Genomic DNA, 18,201 nt, shown 5'->3' with positions numbered 1-18,201 from the left:
GGTTCAAGTTGTGATCAAGAACAGACCTGATGGCTAAGATGGAGTAAATAATATTTATAGCTAGTAGATCTACAATAATGATCAGTTAGAAATGTCTGTGTAGTTTCCAGAAGGCATCGGCAGACAATGAATGTTCAGTAGAAAATAGAAATCCCTGATGTGTGGAGCCTATGAGCACAGTTGGCTGGAATAATGCTGAAATGGTGAAATGATCAATACAAATTTCTAGTTGGTTGCCCATGTAGGAACAATGGAGAATAGACTGTATTATTCATCTCTGTTTTTCCCATGTAGAGTTGTTTGTTAGGCAATCTAAATTTAAATGCAAGAAAAAATCTATTGTTAAGGTCTTTACAGCCTAATCTCCTAATAGGCATTTTAAAAGAGGTACACAAACATGAAAAGATTTGGAAAGAAAAATCTATCACTGGGGTGAATCCAAACAGTAATTCTGGATTTATCTGAACCAGTGCTCTTTAATGGCCCTGGAAGGCAACAATAGTGGCACCACATACTATAATGAAAAAGGTGAACTTGTTGTTTGGGCTCTTTTATATAGTCTTTCAACGCCTTTCAAGGGACAGAAATAAAGTACAACCTTCACTGTAGTAGCTTTGAGGCAGGGTCACAACTATGCTCTTACTGTCTGGCAAAGTGGCATTTCTAAGAAACAGAGTCCTGGCACACAGAGATATGCAAACAAGATAGAGGCTTCCCATATTCTCATATGCCTGCAGCAATAGCAGTGCCATATCTCAGTAATACATCAGTTTCCTGTATGGCGTACACTCTGCAGCCACAGCAGTGTCAGAATCAAATGGAGCGGATTCACAGGGCTCAACATCTTTACCATTCAGTGAGAAAGGGGCAGAAAGGAAGCTCTTGACTTTCAGAAAAGGTCACATATGGCAAACCACAGGATCATTTCCATGCAATGAGAATATCTAAGACCTAATTCCATCAACACTTAAGGACATCAGTCTCCTTCAACATCTGAAGAGTCCTATGGCCTTCAAAACCAGTTTCAAAAATATTTTTTTTTGTTGAGTTTTTCTAGGACTTTGTGAAAAGAAAAAAGTTCAGAGAGCCAAAAAAAAAAGAAAGAGGAAGAGATGCATAATTTATATAGCTGTATTAATTATGCATTCATCCTACCTAGTGAGCATATATACTTCATTTGCAGGAAAATCTGAGGTGACTAGCCTTTGAATTAGGGTGATGCTGGGTTTCTATTCCTAATAACAGCCTGTATTTTACTGTGGTGCTGCAACTTTCATAATAAGCAATTTTCTTCTTATAAACATCTCTGAATCACATGAATCAACATTTATATACTGATTAGTGTACCATTTGTTTTGTTTCTATATAGAGAGAAAGAGAACAAGATAGAAGCAGATTAAAGGCAAAGTAGTCTTTGCTGGAAATTAAAGCATCCAATGTAGTTGTGTGCCTGTTCATTATGTTAACATAAAGCCATCAAATGTACTTGTAGCATACTGCAAAAGAAATGTGATGAAAAAGCATAAAATTCAAATGTAGAGAAAACTGAATCAGCAAAAGCCCAGGCCATATGCTAGGTAGTACTCTACTTCTGGGGAGAGGGAAAGAAGAGAAAAGAAAAATTATTATAGTTCCAGTCTCCTTACCCTACATGCACCAACTCACCCCAATTCCTGGTTCTCATATAGACTTTTTAAAAGGAAAAAATCATAGGGATGTTGGGTTTTTTTTAACTTTTACTCAGTTATCCTGTTTACCCTGTTCTCAGTTCTGGAAAATTAAGGACAGGGTAAATAGTACCCTGTCCTTAATTAGGAAATTAGTAAAGGATGATTTGTAAGAATTGTATAACTCCCCTGATATCTACCCTTTTAGAAATAAAAGAGTGGCTTTCATGGCGATTATACGGTGTAATAACGGTGGGGCTTTTGTTTTTAGGGAAGCTTTCTGAAGGCTACAGGCGTGCCCTAGCAGTATGCAGCTCTATGAACCAAGGAAGGAGGTCACTCAACAAAAAAAGGAAGTAGTCAAAATTAAAGGCACCTCTCTCCTGTTCTACAATCCAGGAAATCTACCCTCTCTTCCACAAAGGGTCCAAAGGACTAGAAATAAATGAATTATAGTGGATTCTGACAGGATAAAACTTGTGAATCAGAGATTTGTCCCCAATATGATATCTTAATATAATGCTTACATGGTATTGCCTATAAAAATACAATCCTAAAAAGGTAAATGAAGCAATGAAAACATTGAAGAAAGATACCCACCATAAAAGGGAACAAAGCGGTAGTAGCAACAGATCCCAAAAGAGCAGAAAACTCCTTCTGGTGGGAGACTATTCAAAATCAGTTTTTGAAAGTTTATAAAATTCATGAATAGAAGCCGATATGGCAGATATTTAAGAAAACAATTTATTTGTCTACTGTTCACTTCATGGAAGCTGAAATCCCTGAGGTTGAATCAAGCCCAAAAGGAATAATTCTGACACTTGGAAAAGACAGGAAACCTACCTAAAACAAATCATACCATTTTACTGTATCACAATCCCATCAGAAGGGATTGTGAACATGTGGAACACCTGGGTTTAATTAATGTGTTCAGATTCTGCTCCCTGGGGTATCATAAGAACATAAGAAATTGCCATGCTGGGTCAGACCAAGGGTCGATGAAGCCCAGCATCCTGTTTCCAACAGAGGCCAAACCAGGCCACAAGAACCTGGCAATTACCCAAACACTAAGAAGATCCCATGCTACTGATGCAATTAATAGCAGTGGCTATTCCCTAAGTAAACTTGATTAATAGCAGTTAATGGACTTCTCCTCCAAGATCTTATCCAAACCTTTTTTGAACCCAGCTACACTAACTGCACTAACCACATCCTCTGGCAACAAATTCCAGAGCTTAATTATGCATTGAGTGAAAAATAATTTTCTCCAATTAGTCTTAAATGTGCTACTTGCTACTTCATGGAATGCCCCCTAGTCCTTCTATTATTCAAAAGTGTAAATAAATGATTCACATCTACTTGTTCAAGACCTCTCATGATCTTAAAGACCTCTATCATATCCCCCCTCAGCCGTCTCTTCTCCAAACTGAACAGCCCTAACCTCTTCAGCCTTTCCTCATAGGGGAGCTGTTCCATCCCTGTTATCATTTTGGTTGCCCTTCTCTGTACTTTCTCTATCGCAACTATATCTTTTTTGAGATGCGGCGACCAGAATTGTACGCAGAATTCAAGGTGCCGCTTTACCATGGAGCGATACAGAGGCATTATGACATTTTCTGTTTTATTAACCATTCCCTTCCTAATAATTCCTAACATTCTGTTTCCTTTTTTGACTGCTGCAGCACACTGAGCCGACAATTTTAAAGTATTATCCACTATGATGCCTAGATCTTTTTCCTGGGTGGTAGCTCCTAATATGGAACCTAACATCGTGTAGCTACAGCAAGGGTTATTTTTCCCTATATGCAGCACCTTGCACTCATCCACATTAAATTTCATCTGCCATTTGGATGCCCAATCTTCCAGTCTTGCAAGGTCCTCCTGTAATGTATCACAATCCGCTTGTGATTTAACTACTCTGAATAATTTTGTATCATCCGCAAATTTGATAACTTCACTCATCAATCGTATTCTTTTCCAGATCATTTATATATATATTGAAAAGCACCAGTCCAAGTACAGATCCCTGAGGCACTCCACTGTTTACCCTTTTCCACTGATAAAATTGACCATTTAATCCTACTCTGTTCCCTGTCTTTTAACCAGTTTGTAATCCATGAAAGGACATCGCCTCCTATCCCATTACTTTTTAGTTTTCTTAGAAGCCTCTCATGAGGGGCTTTGTCAAACGCCTTCTGAAAATCCAAATACACTACATCTATCGGTTCACCTTTATCCACATATTTATTAACCCCTTCAAAAAAATGAAAAAGATTTGTTAGGCAAGTCTTCACTTGCGTAAATCAATGTTGAGTGTGTTCCATTAAACCATGTCTTTCTATATGCTCTACGATTTTGATCTTTAGGATAGATTCCACTATTTTTCCCGGCACTGAAGTCAGGCTCACTGGTCTATAGTTACCCAGATCGCCCCTGGAGACCTTCTTAATTATTGGGGTTACATTGGCCACCCTCCAGTCTATCCAGGATTAGCAGTGCAGTGGAGGCAGTATTAACAGCCCTTGGGAAAGGGAGTCTCAACTATTACTTTATGGTAACACCTAATAGCCAAACTTAGGGTCCATATACACTGGATCCTGGAGTAGGGAATTGTGGTTTTTGACCACTGGCAGCAAACTATTACTGCAATGGCACCAAAAGTGGCATGAATAGCCAAAGGCACCATGATAGGTAAAAGCAGCCCAAGCAAAGGCATCAATACCCCCAAGGAATTTTGAGAGGAGAAAAGCAGCAAGAATATCCCCAGGCTCCAAAGAGAGACAAAGGGCATCAGCAAGAGTGGAATAAAGAAAACAAGGTACCAAAAGTTGGGCAAAGGGAACTAACAGTGGTATAAATTGCCAAAAACACCAAAAAATAGACATATTAGGGGAAGGATCCATTCTGTGGCAGCCCTCTCAGTGGCAAGGCTAAAATAGATATCCCTTGCAGAAGGCTTTTGAGCAGAGCTCCGCAAAGGGCTCTGGGGGCAGTCTAAGTTGGAAGCTAGAGAAAGAAGTTGGAGTTTTTTCCTGCATTACTTTTTGGCCTACCTGGAGCCTTGGAAACCCCCGAAGTCCCTCCAGAGTGGGTTTGGACTATACTACTACACTCTCCAACCGAGGTACAGAGTATTTTGTCCAGGGACTGAGTTGGATTTTGGACTTTTGAGTACAGGAGCCCTACTGAAGGCCTGGGCCTTTCCGAGGCTTATTGAGTAGGGAACCCTGAGTTGAAGAACGTTTAGGGAAGACCTGTCCCTGAAGTGGTGGTGACCTGTTGCAGAGGACCTAAGAAGATATCTATTTTGGGAAAAAAAGAAGTAATTTTATCCAAGATCTAGGAGGAAGTGATTTTTCTGCCTACCCATCGATGGACCAGAAGTTCTATCCAGGATCCCTTCCACCCGGGATTCTCATCAAAAGACTCTATAACAGGGTACTATCAAGCTAGGGTGAAAGAACATAGTAGAAATCTCAACTTTGTGAGACTTTTCTCACTCCAAATGACATCAAATTTTCACCTCAGTGTACTGTGCTGTTCGTACATCTCACTCTGCATGTAAAACTGTCCTCTAAACCCTAAACCACCACCAACACCTCACTTCTAGTTACTAGCTGACCCTCCTATAGTGATATAAATAGTTGACTACTATGTAAGCCTTATAAAGAGGATCTCTCTCTCTCTCTCTCTCTCAAAAATATCCTTCTGTTTTCCTGCACCTTTCAGTTCCTTCAGGAATAAGCTTCCACATTCCTCCTTGACCTCCAGTTGCAGCAAATTTGCAAAGCAATGGATATCCTCACAGATCTTATCTTCCACTGCCTTTTCCCTATTAGGTCCACTATATGTAACAAAAAAATAGGAACAGCAATCCTGTCTCTCTAGTTTAGGTACCAGTCCTCCATCATCTTCCTTGTTTCTGCTAAGATATTGACCAAGATATGGCTCCTGTCCATCACATGTGTGCATAGTACTTCCCACTTGTAGCCTGCTAGTCTGCCTCTGTTAAAGCTACTGTCTTCCCCTGACTCATCCAGCTGCCACCAATGTGCTGTCGGGAAATGGTATGCATGTGTAACATTCTGAATGAATGGTGAAATGGATGCTACTCCCCACTATCTTGAAAAGCTTTGCCTGCATTTGAGTTTTGTACTGAGTGTACAGGGTGTGATAGCCTGCCCATTGAATGTAGTCTGGATAGGCACATCACAATTGGAACTAAAAAGGTGCAGCAGTCACTTAAATCCTACATTCTCCATGTTCTTCAGGGGCTGTCATGCCAAGCAATCTCTTCCTAAATGCACCATGTCATCACCTTTGATGCTGCCTTCCTCTTACTATGGGACAGTAGATTTCTGCAGGCCTAAACATTTTCTAAATAAATAAATTAATTAATTAATGTGTAAAACATCCATTTGTTCTATGGTGGCTTGCCACTGACTTGATGGTATGAGCAGATTGGGGGAGAGGCTAGAGGGTTGGCTTGAGAGACAGACTTCCCCTTTTCTCTGCTGCACTAGAGAAAACAGACTGCAACCAGGGAGAAAATTGAAAATTTAAAGGTATTTCCTATGTTTGTGATCTTTGTTATTGTAGATTTTATGCTACATGTGTTCTAACTACAGAAGCCGCTGATTATGAAGGAGAGGCCATAGGCCTCCTGATTCATTATATCTGTGATAACTTCATATGTAGATTACAAATCATCTGGGATTATGTTATGCTGTTATCTGTGAGATTCTATGTCTATATCGGGCCAACTATAGTTAAAATTGTACTGTTGTGGCTTTGTACTTTTGGAAAACTTTAATAAAAACTATTATTAAAAAAAAAAAAAGACCTGTATCATATCCCCCCTTCAGCTGTCTCTTCTCCAAGCTGAACAGACCTAACTCCTTCAGCCTTTCCTCATAGGGGAGTCATTCCATCTCCTTTATCATTTTGTTTGCCCTTCTCTTTACCTTCTCCAATACAACTATATCTTTTTTGGGATGAGGTGACCAGAATTGTGCACAGTACTCAAGGTGTGGTCTCACCATGGAGCAATACAGAGGCATTAAGACATTTTCCATTTTATTCACCATTCCCTTCCTAATAATTCCTAACATTCTCTTTGCTTTTTGACCACTGCAGCACACTGAGCAGATGATTTCAATGTATTATCCACTATGACGCCTAGATATTTTTCCTGGGTAGTAGCTCCTAACATGGAACCTAACATTGTGTAACTATAGCATGGGTTATTTTTCCTTATATGCATGCATCACCTTGCACTTGTCCACATTAAATTTCATCTGCCATTTGGATACCCAGTCTTTCAGTCTCGCAAGGTCCTCCTGCAATTTATCACAATCTGCTTGTAATTTAACTACTCTGATTAATTCTGTATCTGCAAATTTGATTACCTCACTCGTTGTATTCCTTTCCAGATCATTTATAAATATACTGAAAAGCATTGTTCTAAATACAGATCCCTGAAGCACTCCACTGTTTACCCTTTTCCACTGAGAAAATTGACCATTTAATCCTACTCTCTATTTCCTGTCTTTTAACCTATTTGTAACCCACGAAAGGACATTGCCTCCTATCCCATGACTTTTTACTTCTTTTTAGAAGCCTCTCATGAGGGACTTTGTCAAACACCTTTGAAAATCCAAATACACTACATCTACTGGTTCACCTTTATCCACATGTTCATTAACCCCGTCATAAAAATGAAGATTTGTGAAGCAAGACTTCCCTTGGGTAAATCCATGCTGACTGTGTTCCATTAAAACATGTTTTTCTATATGCTCTGTGATTTTGATCTTTAGAATAGTTTCCACTATTTTTCCTGGCACTGAAGTCAGGCTCACCGCGGTCTATAGTTTCCTGGCTCACTAAATATTGGGGTTACATTGGCCACCATCCAGTCTTCAGGTACAATGGATGATTTTATTGATAGGTTACAAATTTTATCTAATAGATCTGAAATTTCATTTTTAGTTCCTTCAGAACCCTGGGTGCATACTATCCAGTTCAAGTGATTTGCTACTCTTTAGTTTGTCAATCTGGTTCACAGTGATTTGGTTCAGTTCTTATGATTCATCACCCTTGAAAACCATCTCCAGAACCGGTATTATTTAGTCTTTCTGCAATGGCCTTATCTTCCCTAAGAGCCCCTTTAACCCCTCAGTCCAACCAACTCCCTCACGGGTTTCCAAGGGCTTCGGATATTTTTAAAAATGTTTTATGATGAATTTTTGCCTCTATGGCCAACTTCATTTCAAATTCTCTCTTAGCCTGTCTTATCAACGTTTTACAGGATTTATAGATGGATTCTTCTTCCAATTTTTGAAGGATGTATTTTTGGTTAAAACAGTCTCTTTCACCTCACCTTTTAACCATGCCAGTAATTGTTTTGCCTTCTTTCTACCCTTCTTAATGCATGGAATGCATCTGGACTGCGCATCTAAGATGGTATTTTTAAAAAATATCCATGCCTTAGGTACACTTTTAACCTTTGCAGCTGCACTTTTCAGTTTGTTTCTATTTTCTCATTTTATCAAAGTTTCCCTTTCCAGTCATTAGATCAAAATTGATCATGTTATGATCACTAATGCCAAGAAGCCCCACCACAGTTACCTCTCTCACCAAATACTGCATGCCACTAAGAATTAGATCTAAAATAGTTCCCACTCTCATCAATTCCTGAACCAATTGCTCCATGAAGCAGTCCTTTATTCCATCCAAGAGCTTTACATCTCTAGCATGTCCTGATGTTACATTTACCCAATCAATATTGGGGTAACTGAAATCTCCCATTATTACTGCACTGCCAAATTGGTTAGCTTCCTTGATTTCTCTTAGCATTTCATCATCTGTCTCATCATTTTGGCCAGGTGTACGGAAGTATTCTCCTATCACTATACTCTTACCCAACATACATGGGATTTCTACCAATATAAATTCTACTCTGCATTTGGCCTCTTGTATGATCGTTATACTTTGGGACTCTGCCCTCTCGGACATAAAGTGCCACACCACCACCAAGTTGATCCTCTCTCTGTGCATATAGATAGGGATTGTTATAATTGCCTTTTTTTTCTGTCACAAAGTTATGAAATGTTCAACAAGCTGGCAGAGACTACACTGAGTAAGACACCAGTACATCTTCGAAAGTATTACAGATGTAGTGTAGACAGATACATGCTATTATTTTATTTAAAGAACAGGGAGTTTTTTAAGAGAAGACCACCTTAGACAAAGACAGCGTGCTCAAACATTTCAGTAAAGAGAGATGGAGAGAGCAGGAACCTTTGCAGAGTCCATCAGCTGCACTAGCAGTAACATTAATTGTCCATGCTACCAAGTCACATTAGGGAAAGGACAATGCTTTGATTTGGATCAACAGTTAAATGTGCACACTTCACCAAGACAGTTTCAACATAAGACTTCCATATACTGGAACAGAAAAAAGAGAGAAAAGAATCAGAGTAAAGAAAGAAAGAAGAACAGAGACCACAACAACAATATAATAATTTCTACTTACTTACCATCTGAAACTTCCAACATAGGAACATCTGTGAAAAGGAAATTTACACAAAGAGTCAAAGTTCTTGAAAAGCGCAAATTTTTGGCATCATCACATTCTGTGCCACTAACAGTTACATTTAAAGTATACTTATCTGATAAATAGTTCTGCTGACTCTGATTCTGATCCTAGTTTTGATACTTGAGATACTCTACAAAGAAAAGAAAAAGTTTTGAAGTTTTGGTTTAACAATCATATTTGTGGGTTCTGTTTATAAAGGAAAATTAGGTTCTTACCTTTGCTGATTTTCATTCCAGTAGTACCATGGATCAGTCCAGACAGCTGGGTTTTGCCTCCCCTCCAGCAGATGGAGTCAGAGAGAAAACTGAAAGCACCCCCTATATACACTGGTGTGCCACCTGCGATCCTTCAGTATATGTGATATCAAAGCAGAAGTAATGAATTAAGCACTTTCAACACTGCCCCCAAGAATCCCTCTTTTTTTTTTTTTTTAACAAGTGACCAGATCACGTAGAAACATCCTTGAAAACAGATAAAACCAGACACAACAAATAGAACACCAAGAGTGTACAGCAACACACGATACACTGGTATAACTGTCAAGGGAACCTTAAACGTGCGGAAACCGACATAAGACCACTGAAACGGAAAAAATCAGAGAATACGAGTGGACTCCCAGAACCCTGTGGGCGGGCGTCTGGACTGATCCATGGTACTACTGGAATGAAAATTAGCAAAGGTAAGAACCTAATTTTCCTTTCCCAGTACGTACCAGGATCAGTCCAGACAGCTGGGATGTACCCGAGCCGCCTTAACTGGGGTGGGACCCTGAGAGTCCCGCTCGAATCACACTGCTCCCAAAGGACTCTGCAGGAGGCCCCCGGACATCCAGGCGATAATGCCTGGAAAAAGTATGCCAGGATTTCCATGTGGCCGCCCTGCATATCTCTTGGCAAGAGACCAAGTGATTCTCTGCCCATGAAGTCGCTTGAGAACGCAGAGAATGAGCCTTAAGCCCAGCAGGAACAGGCTTACCACATCCAACATACGTGGACGCAATAGCACCCTTTAACCAGCGTGCAATCGTAGCTTTGGACGCCTGAAGACCCTTCCTGGGTCCATTCCACAACACGAAAAGGTGATCTGACTTTCTAAAGTCATTGGTAACCTCCAAATAGCGTAAGAGAATCCGACGGACATCCAGACGCCTCAAGTCCCGACCCTGAGAAGACTGTAGGTCCTCGTCCGAAAAGGAAGGTAATTCCACCGTTTGGTTGACATGAAACGCGGAGACCACCTTAGGTAGGAAGGAAGGAACAGTTCGTAGGGAAACTCCTGACGCCGAAATGCGCAAAAACGGTTCCCTGCAAGAGAGAGCCTGAAGCTCCGACACCCGACGAGCCGAGGAAATGGCCACAAGGAAAACAGTCTTGAGGGTCAGATCCTTCAAAGAAGCCGCCTTAAGAAGTTCAAACGGAGCCGCACACAATCCACGGAGTACCAAGTTCAAGTTCCAAGACGGACAGGGAAGCCTGACGGGAGGACGCAAGTTTCTAACCCCTCGCAAAAAACGAGCCACATCTGGATGACTCGCAAGGGAAGAGCCTTCGACCTTACCCCTCAAGCAGCCCAAAGCCGCCACCTGAACTCGAAGCGAATTATACGCCAACCCCTTCTTCAATCCATCCTGTAAGAACATAAGGATATCCGCCACGGACGAACGTCTGGCCGAAGTACCTGCCGTGTCACACCAATCATGGAAAACCTTCCAAACCCTCGCGTAGGCGAGCGTAGTGGAAGATCGACGCGCCCGAAGGAGAGTAGACACCACCGCGTTCGAATAACCTCTCTTCTTCAACTGCTTCCTCTCATAAGCCAAGCCGCCAGACAAAAAAGATCCGCCAGATCGAAAAATACTGGACCCTGACGAAGAAGATTGGGAAGATGACCGAGACGCAGTGGGCCATCGACTGCCAAGTTGACCAGATCCGCGAACCACGGGCGCCGCGGCCATTCCGGAGCCACGAGAATCACCGGACCGTGATGGGACTCTATGCGTCTTAGCACTTTCCCTACCAGCGGCCAAGGAGGGAACACATAAAGAAGAATGTGACGAGGCCACGGAAGGGCTAGCGCGTCCACCCCTTCTGACGCGTGCTCTCTCCTCCGACTGAAGAAGTGCACCGCCTTTGCATTTTGACGGGTCGCCATGAGGTCCAAGCGCGGAGTCCCCCAACGCCGTGCGATGAGAGCCATCGCCTCCGACGAGATCTCCCATTCTCCTGGATCTAGGTGCTGCCGGCTGAGGTAATCCACCTGAACGTTGTCCACGCCGGCAATGTGGGTGGCCGCGAGACGCTCTATGTGCCTTTCCACCCAGGACATCAACAGCGCCGCCTCGGTCGCTACCGCTTGGCTTTTTGTGCCTCCTTGTCGATTTATGTACGCCACTGTGGTCGCATTGTCCGACAGAACTCTTACTGCTCGTCCGCGTACCTGTGGAAGGAGACAACGCAAGGCCAGGCGGACCGCTCTGGTCTCCAATCGGTTGATGGACCAAGTCGCTTGGAGTGCTGACCAGGTGCCTTGGACTGCATGGGACTGGCAGACCGCACCCCAGCCCGACAGGCTGGCATCCGTCGTCACCACCAACCATGATGGGGGTTCGAGGTCCACCCCCTGTAGGAGATTGTCTGGAGTCAACCACCAAGAGAGACTGGAGCGAGCCGGCTCCAGCAAAGGCAATTCCATCCCGTACTCCTCCAAGCGGGGATCCCAGCGAGATAGAAGTGCTCTTTGTAACGGACGCATATGCGCAAAAGCCCATTGTACCATTTCCATAGTAGACACCATATGACCAATGACTTGTAAATAATCCCAGACCGTGGGAATCTCGAGCTCCAACAGGCGCCGTACCTGAGTCATGAGATTGAGCATGCGTTGCTGCGGAAGAAAAACCTTGCCCACCAAGGTGTCGAACCGAGCTCCCAGGAACTCCAGCTGTTGGGTCGGTTCGAGTCTGCTCTTCGCGAAGTTGACTACCCAACCCAACCTCTGCAGCTGGCGCACCACTAAGGAGACCGCCCGGGTGCATGCCGCGTGCGACTTTGCTCGAATGAGCCAATCGTCGAGATAGGGATGCACAAGGACGCCTTGCCGGCGGAGGGAAGCCGCTACCACCACGAGAACTTTGGTGAACACCTTCGGCGCGGTGGCCAACCCGAAGGGGAGGGCGCAAAACTGGTAGTGGTCTCCCATCACCATGAACCTCAAGTACCTTTGATGCCGTTCTCTTATTCCGATGTGTAGATAGGCCTCTGTCAGGTCCAAAGAAGCCAAGAATTCTCCCTTGTGGACGGCCGCAATAACAGACCGGAGGGTCTCTATCCGGAAGCGGGGCACACGCAACGCCTTGTTTACTCCTTTGAGATCCAGAATGGGTCGGAAGGTGCCCTCCTTCTTGGGAACCAGGAAGTATATGGAATACCGACCCGTCCTGAGCTGGTCCCGCGGAACCGGAACCACCGCCCCCAGAGCCTGTAGATGGGCGACCGTTTGGGCTATAGCTACCTGTTTTTCTACTGGGCCGCACGGCGATATCAGAAAGAGATCCCGGAGGGGACGTACAAAATCCAACTTGTAGCCGTACCGAACCACGTCGAGGACCCATTGATCCGAAGTAATTTTGACCCACTCCTCCCAGAACCGGGACAGCCGACCTCCGATAACGGGCACGGAGGAGTGGGCCCGCGCACCTTCATTGTGCGGGCTTGATGGCAGGAAAGCCTTGGGAAGAGCCCCCGCGTATAGGCCTCCTGCCGCAAAAGGAAGAAGAAGACCAGGCCTGGGATCTTGTCGCCTGCTGCCGCTGGGGAAGGGAACCCCCTCTTCCCCCACGGAAACGCCTTTTGCCCCCGAAAGCGAGCCCTAGCATTACCAAACGACCGAGGTTGCCGAGGCTTATCCTCAGGCAACTTGTAAACCTTGTTGTCACCCAGGTCCTTAATGAGCTGGTCCAGCTCCTCGCCAAACAGCAACTTGCCCTTAAAGGGGAAGGAACCTAACCTCGCCTTGGAGTTGGCATCCGCCGACCAACGACGGAGCCACAGCAACCTCCTGGCTGAGACCGCCGAGGACATAATGCGAGCCGACGTGCGCAACAAGTCATACAGGGCATCCGCTGTATAAGCGACCGCCGCCTCAACACAATTTGCCTGCTCAGCCTCTCCCGGAGGGAGCTCCTGCATGGTCAGCAGCTGCTGAACCCAGCGGAGGTTGGCCCTCTGCACAAGGCTGCTGCAAGCCGCCACTCGGACCCCCAGTGCCGCCACATCAAAAATGCGCTTTAATAAGACCTCAAGCTTGCGGTCTTGGAGGTCCTTCAACGCTATACCCCCCGTCACGGGGATAGTCGTATGCTTCACCACAGCCGTGACAGCCGAATCTACCACGGGTGTCTTCAAAAGCTCCAATGAATCCTTGGGTAAGGGATATAGCCTTTCCAAGGCTCGATTCACCCGCAGGGAAGCCTCTGGGAGCTCCCATTCCTTTGAAACGATCTGTAAGACCTTGTGGTGAAAGGGAAAGGTCTGCGGGGGAGCTCTAATCCCTGCCATTGCGATATCCCCTGTAGACGTGTCCGCCTCCTGAGGCGGAGTTGTCAACTCTAGCTCCTGCAACACATGGAGAATAAGGGAGCTTAATTCTTCTTTTCCAAACAAGCGTAGTACCTGGGGATCATCCCCAGCTACGGCCCCCCAGATCGTCGGTCGTCAGCAAGTCTGGAGCCCCCGGGGATTCCGGAGCGGCTCCTGGGTCTCCCAGGTCCTCAGCCCCACCCCCCCTCGGGTGGGGACCCTTGATCCCGGAGGACCCCACGCCCGGTGGGCTCCCCCGGGGTACGGGGGTGGTCTTGGGAACCTTCGGGGGAGCGGGAGCCTCCGCCTCCCAGCCGGATTCTGCCTGCAAAAAGGCTTTGTGCATTAAAAGCACAAAGTCCGAAGAAAATGGCACTGACCGTTTTAAATTTTTCTTCGGGCCATCCGATGAAGGGGGGCCGCGAGGAGACCCCAAATCGGCCTGGGAGCAGGGGCTCTGTGCCTCAGGAGAGGGAGGAGGGGAGATTTCCTCCTCCGATGCTGAACATGCAGCCTGCCGCGTGTTCAAGATGGCCGCCGCACTCCTCCCCGGTGGAGGAGGGGCTGGAGGACGGCTGCCGGAGATGCTGCTGTGCCGCGCCGGAGAGGGGAGAGGAGATCGGCTGCGGGCAGCGCTCGGCCCCCCCGAGGGTCCCTCGCCCCCGGGAACACATCGGGGGCAGAGACCCCCGCGGGAGAGTCACGCCCCCACCTCTCCACAGGTCAGGCAGACCGAAGATCGCGGCATCAGCACCGCGAGCGGAGCAGCAAGAAGAAATGGCGCCAAAAACCCTCGGAGATGAGAGCCCCACAGCAAACGCGCACCGGGTGAGCTAGCCACCCCCTCCGGGGTCCGAGCAGGCACGGGCAGGCCGGGGTCAGGAGAAATGAGCGCACTGCCTGTCCCCAACAGGACTTAAATGGCTCTGTAACTAAAACTTTAAACTTTTTTTTTTTTTTTAAACCCCCTTCAGGACTAAAGCCTGGAATTGGGGGGGGAGGGTGACCGGCCCACCGGTAAACTCTCCCCCAGCCTGCGGACACTCTAACCCAGGAATATCAGAAGGGTACTACCCTCCGAGCCTGCCTCACACTAATCTCTAGCTGCGCAGCGCAAGACACTCACACAGACATTCACGCAGACCGACAGGCAGACAGAGGAGAGAAAGGAAGCATCAACTGATCTTGTCCCCTGTCCTACCTTACTCTTTTTATTTATTTTTTTTTTTTTAAATTTGCCCAGTACCGAGAAAAAAACCGACCGGAGCAGGACCGCAGGTTATGCCTCTCAATCTGCTGGAGTCAGAGATTATACAGAAGGATCGCAGGTGGCAAACCAGTGTATATAGGGGGTGCTTTCAGTTTTCTCTCTGACTCCATCTGCTGGAGGGGAGGCATAACCCAGCTGTCTGGACTGATCCTGGTACGTACTGGGAATTATTTGTTAACAATATAATCAGATACAATTGCTTGATTTGAAAATAAATCCTAAAATTTTGATTTTGAAATATAACTGCTTTAATCTTATATTATTATTACTACAGGGTTCTGCCTTCTCTCTCCACCTAAGAGACTGGCTGGGTGGGTCTCAAGCCTCATTTCCTTCAGGAGACTCAGCAGGAAGGAGAATTTGTTTTTCTGTCCGGGGAAGCACACGCCAGCAGTCGGCTGGTGCGTGGAGATTACTGTTGTACCAGAGGAACAGTAAGTAGTAGGGATGTGAATCGTTTTTTGACGATTTTAAAAAATCGTCCGATATTTTTTAAATCGTCAAAAATCGTTAGAGTGCGCGATACAATAGAAATTCCCCCGATTTATCGTGAAAAATCGTTAATGGGTTAGTGTCCACTAACGGGAGTTATTTGGGGGGAGGGTGGGAAAACCGGCACACCAAAACAACCCCTAAACCCACCCGACCCTTTAAAACTAAACCCTTACCTTCCCCCACCCTCCCGAACCCCCCCAAAACTTTTTACAAGTACCTGGTGGTCCAGTGGAAGCCCCGGGACTGATCTCCTGCTCTCGGGCCATCGGCGCCATTTTGGCTGCCACTAATAAAAATGGCGCCGATGGCCCGATAAAAGAAAAACCCACCGACCCTTTAAAAATGACCCCTTTGCTTCCCCCACCCTCCTGAACCCCCCTAAAACTGTTTTAAAATTACCTGGTGGTCCAGTGGGGGCACAGGGAGCGATCTCCCGCTCTCGGGCCGTCGGCTGCCACTAATCAAAATGGCGCCGATGGCCCTTTGCCCTTACCATGTGACAGGGTATCCGTGCCATTGCCGGATCCTGTCACATGGTAGGGACAGCTATATATTACATAGCGCCCTTCATAAACAGCTCATTGAGACCAATGATTAAAAACAAAGAAAAGCTTGCGCTATTATAAGCTTTTACTAGCCTAGCCGTTGGGCATCTAAATATGAGGTCTCTGTGAGCTTTCCCACCTCCTACTTATTTCAGGAATTGTTTATTAGTTGTCGATACCATAGAGGAAAAGCAGGATTGGGAAGATATGATTCAGACATTTAAATACCTCCAAGTTTTCCATGCAGAGAAGGTGGGCCTGTTTCAAAAGAAAGGAGGCTATAGAATGAAGTCATGGGAAGAGAGTGAAAGGCAGATAATTCAGAAATAATCTATAGAAATATTCCTTTACAGAGAGGTAGTGGATGCTAGGAACAGCCTCCCCATGCAGGTGGTGAAGACAAGGACAGTATCAGAATTCAATAAAGCATGGGATAAACAGAGGATCTCTGAAGGAGTGGTAAGGATTGTTAAGCTGAATTAATTGCTGTGCGAGGGCAAACTTGATAGGCCACAATGTTCTTTTTTCTCTGACATGTTTCCATGTTTCTAATAGCAGTTAATGGTCAGGCTTAGGGCCCATATTTTCAGGGTTCTAAAAAGAGTGCTAGTATGTAGTCCCCAGCTGAGGCCTGTCACTGTGATAACTAGGTTATGTGAATTGGGAGGAGGATGTAAAACAAGGGAAAAACCTGGATATTTGTGGATGAAAGCTCATGGTACCATAGCCTAGTACAGTGATGGCCAACCTTTTGAGCTCAGTGTGTCAAAATTCATAAAAAAACCGAGCATAACTCGGGTGGTGTGTCACTTCTAGAAAAATCCATAATTTTGTGATATTTGTAGCTCTAATCAACAAAGTTATAATTTTAATATATATACTGTATTTATTAATAAAGCAAAAACAAATAATTCTTTACCTTACCTGCTTAGTGACTTTTTTGTTGCTGAATTTCATTGGCTAAATCTTCAATTGAAGGTTGGTATTTCGTACACTTCAAGTCCAAGCAAGCGTTACAAACTTCATCTGTCAGTCGGTTTCTTTTATTGGCTCCCATTCATGTTCACAACACTCCCTCCCCATCTCCCAGGCATGCACACATTCATTCTCACACATACACCCCCAGGCAGAGTCCCATTCATACACATTCACACACTAAAGGTAGACCCCCCCTCTCTTTCTTTTGCCAGCAACCTCAGAACCTCTCTCATTCCTCTGCTGCCACTGTCACTGATGCCGCGTGGCTATTGCGGAGGTGCCGATTGCTGCTACTGACACTGAAGTCCATTCTGCTGCCTCCTCTGTGCAGGCCCCGTGGGCTTCCACTTTCTCCATGCTGATCTCGTACATTGTGAGATCCGTTGAGAAAGTGCTATTCTTGCACATTCTCAAAGAGTACATGTGCCAATCACTAAAAAGTACATTTTTTTTTTTTTTTTTGCCTTTGCTGTCTGATCTTAGTTTTCTAATTGGTTGGTCACAGGCTTTTTTTTCACCTTCCCTTTCTTATTTTTTTGCCAATTCCTTTTATATTGTCTTTTTTTCTGTTTCTTTTTTTCTCCATCTTCTTCCCTCAAACACACAGTCAGGTTCTCATTCTCACATGCATTTCTCTTTCTCACACACACAGGCTCTCACTGGCACATGCTCTCTCTCATACAATCATTCATATACACAGGCTCTCACTGGCACATGCTCTCTCTCATACAATCATTCATACACACAGGCTCTCACTGGCACATGCTCTCTCATACAATCATTCATATACACAGGCTCTCACTGGCACATGCTCTCTCTCTCTCTCACACACACACACACACACACACACACACAGGCTCTCACATGCTGTCTCTGCAAACATTCAGGTCCTCTCTCTCAACTCACCTCATACACGCACTCTACGGGCCCTCAGCCTCTCTCTCACCTCTGGGCCTCCTCTTCGCGGGTCACCGCAGGATGGGCTCTGCAGCGGCCCTGATCTTCTCGGGCCGCGGCAGCCCTGCTACCGGGCCTCTTCCTCTTCTTGGGCCGCTGCGACTTGGGATTCGCA

The 18,201-nt window shown here is 45.3% G+C and overlaps 1 protein-coding gene across 1 annotated transcript in view; it reads right to left on the bottom strand.

Moving 5' to 3' along the window:
• Positions 1-18,201, bottom strand: part of LGSN (lengsin, lens protein with glutamine synthetase domain) — a 214,840-nt gene that overhangs the window by 52,843 nt on the left and 143,796 nt on the right. The window contains exon 5 of the mRNA XM_029596867.1: positions 13,629-13,877. Coding sequence (XP_029452727.1) covers positions 13,629-13,877 — 249 coding nt within the window. The remainder of the gene's footprint in view (positions 1-13,628; positions 13,878-18,201) is intronic.

The sequence above is a fragment of the Rhinatrema bivittatum genome, chromosome 3, assembly GCF_901001135.1.
Source record: "Rhinatrema bivittatum chromosome 3, aRhiBiv1.1, whole genome shotgun sequence".
In the NCBI taxonomy this organism is placed as follows: domain Eukaryota; kingdom Metazoa; phylum Chordata; class Amphibia; order Gymnophiona; family Rhinatrematidae; genus Rhinatrema; species Rhinatrema bivittatum.
This window is presented reverse-complemented; position numbering and strand designations above follow the sequence as displayed.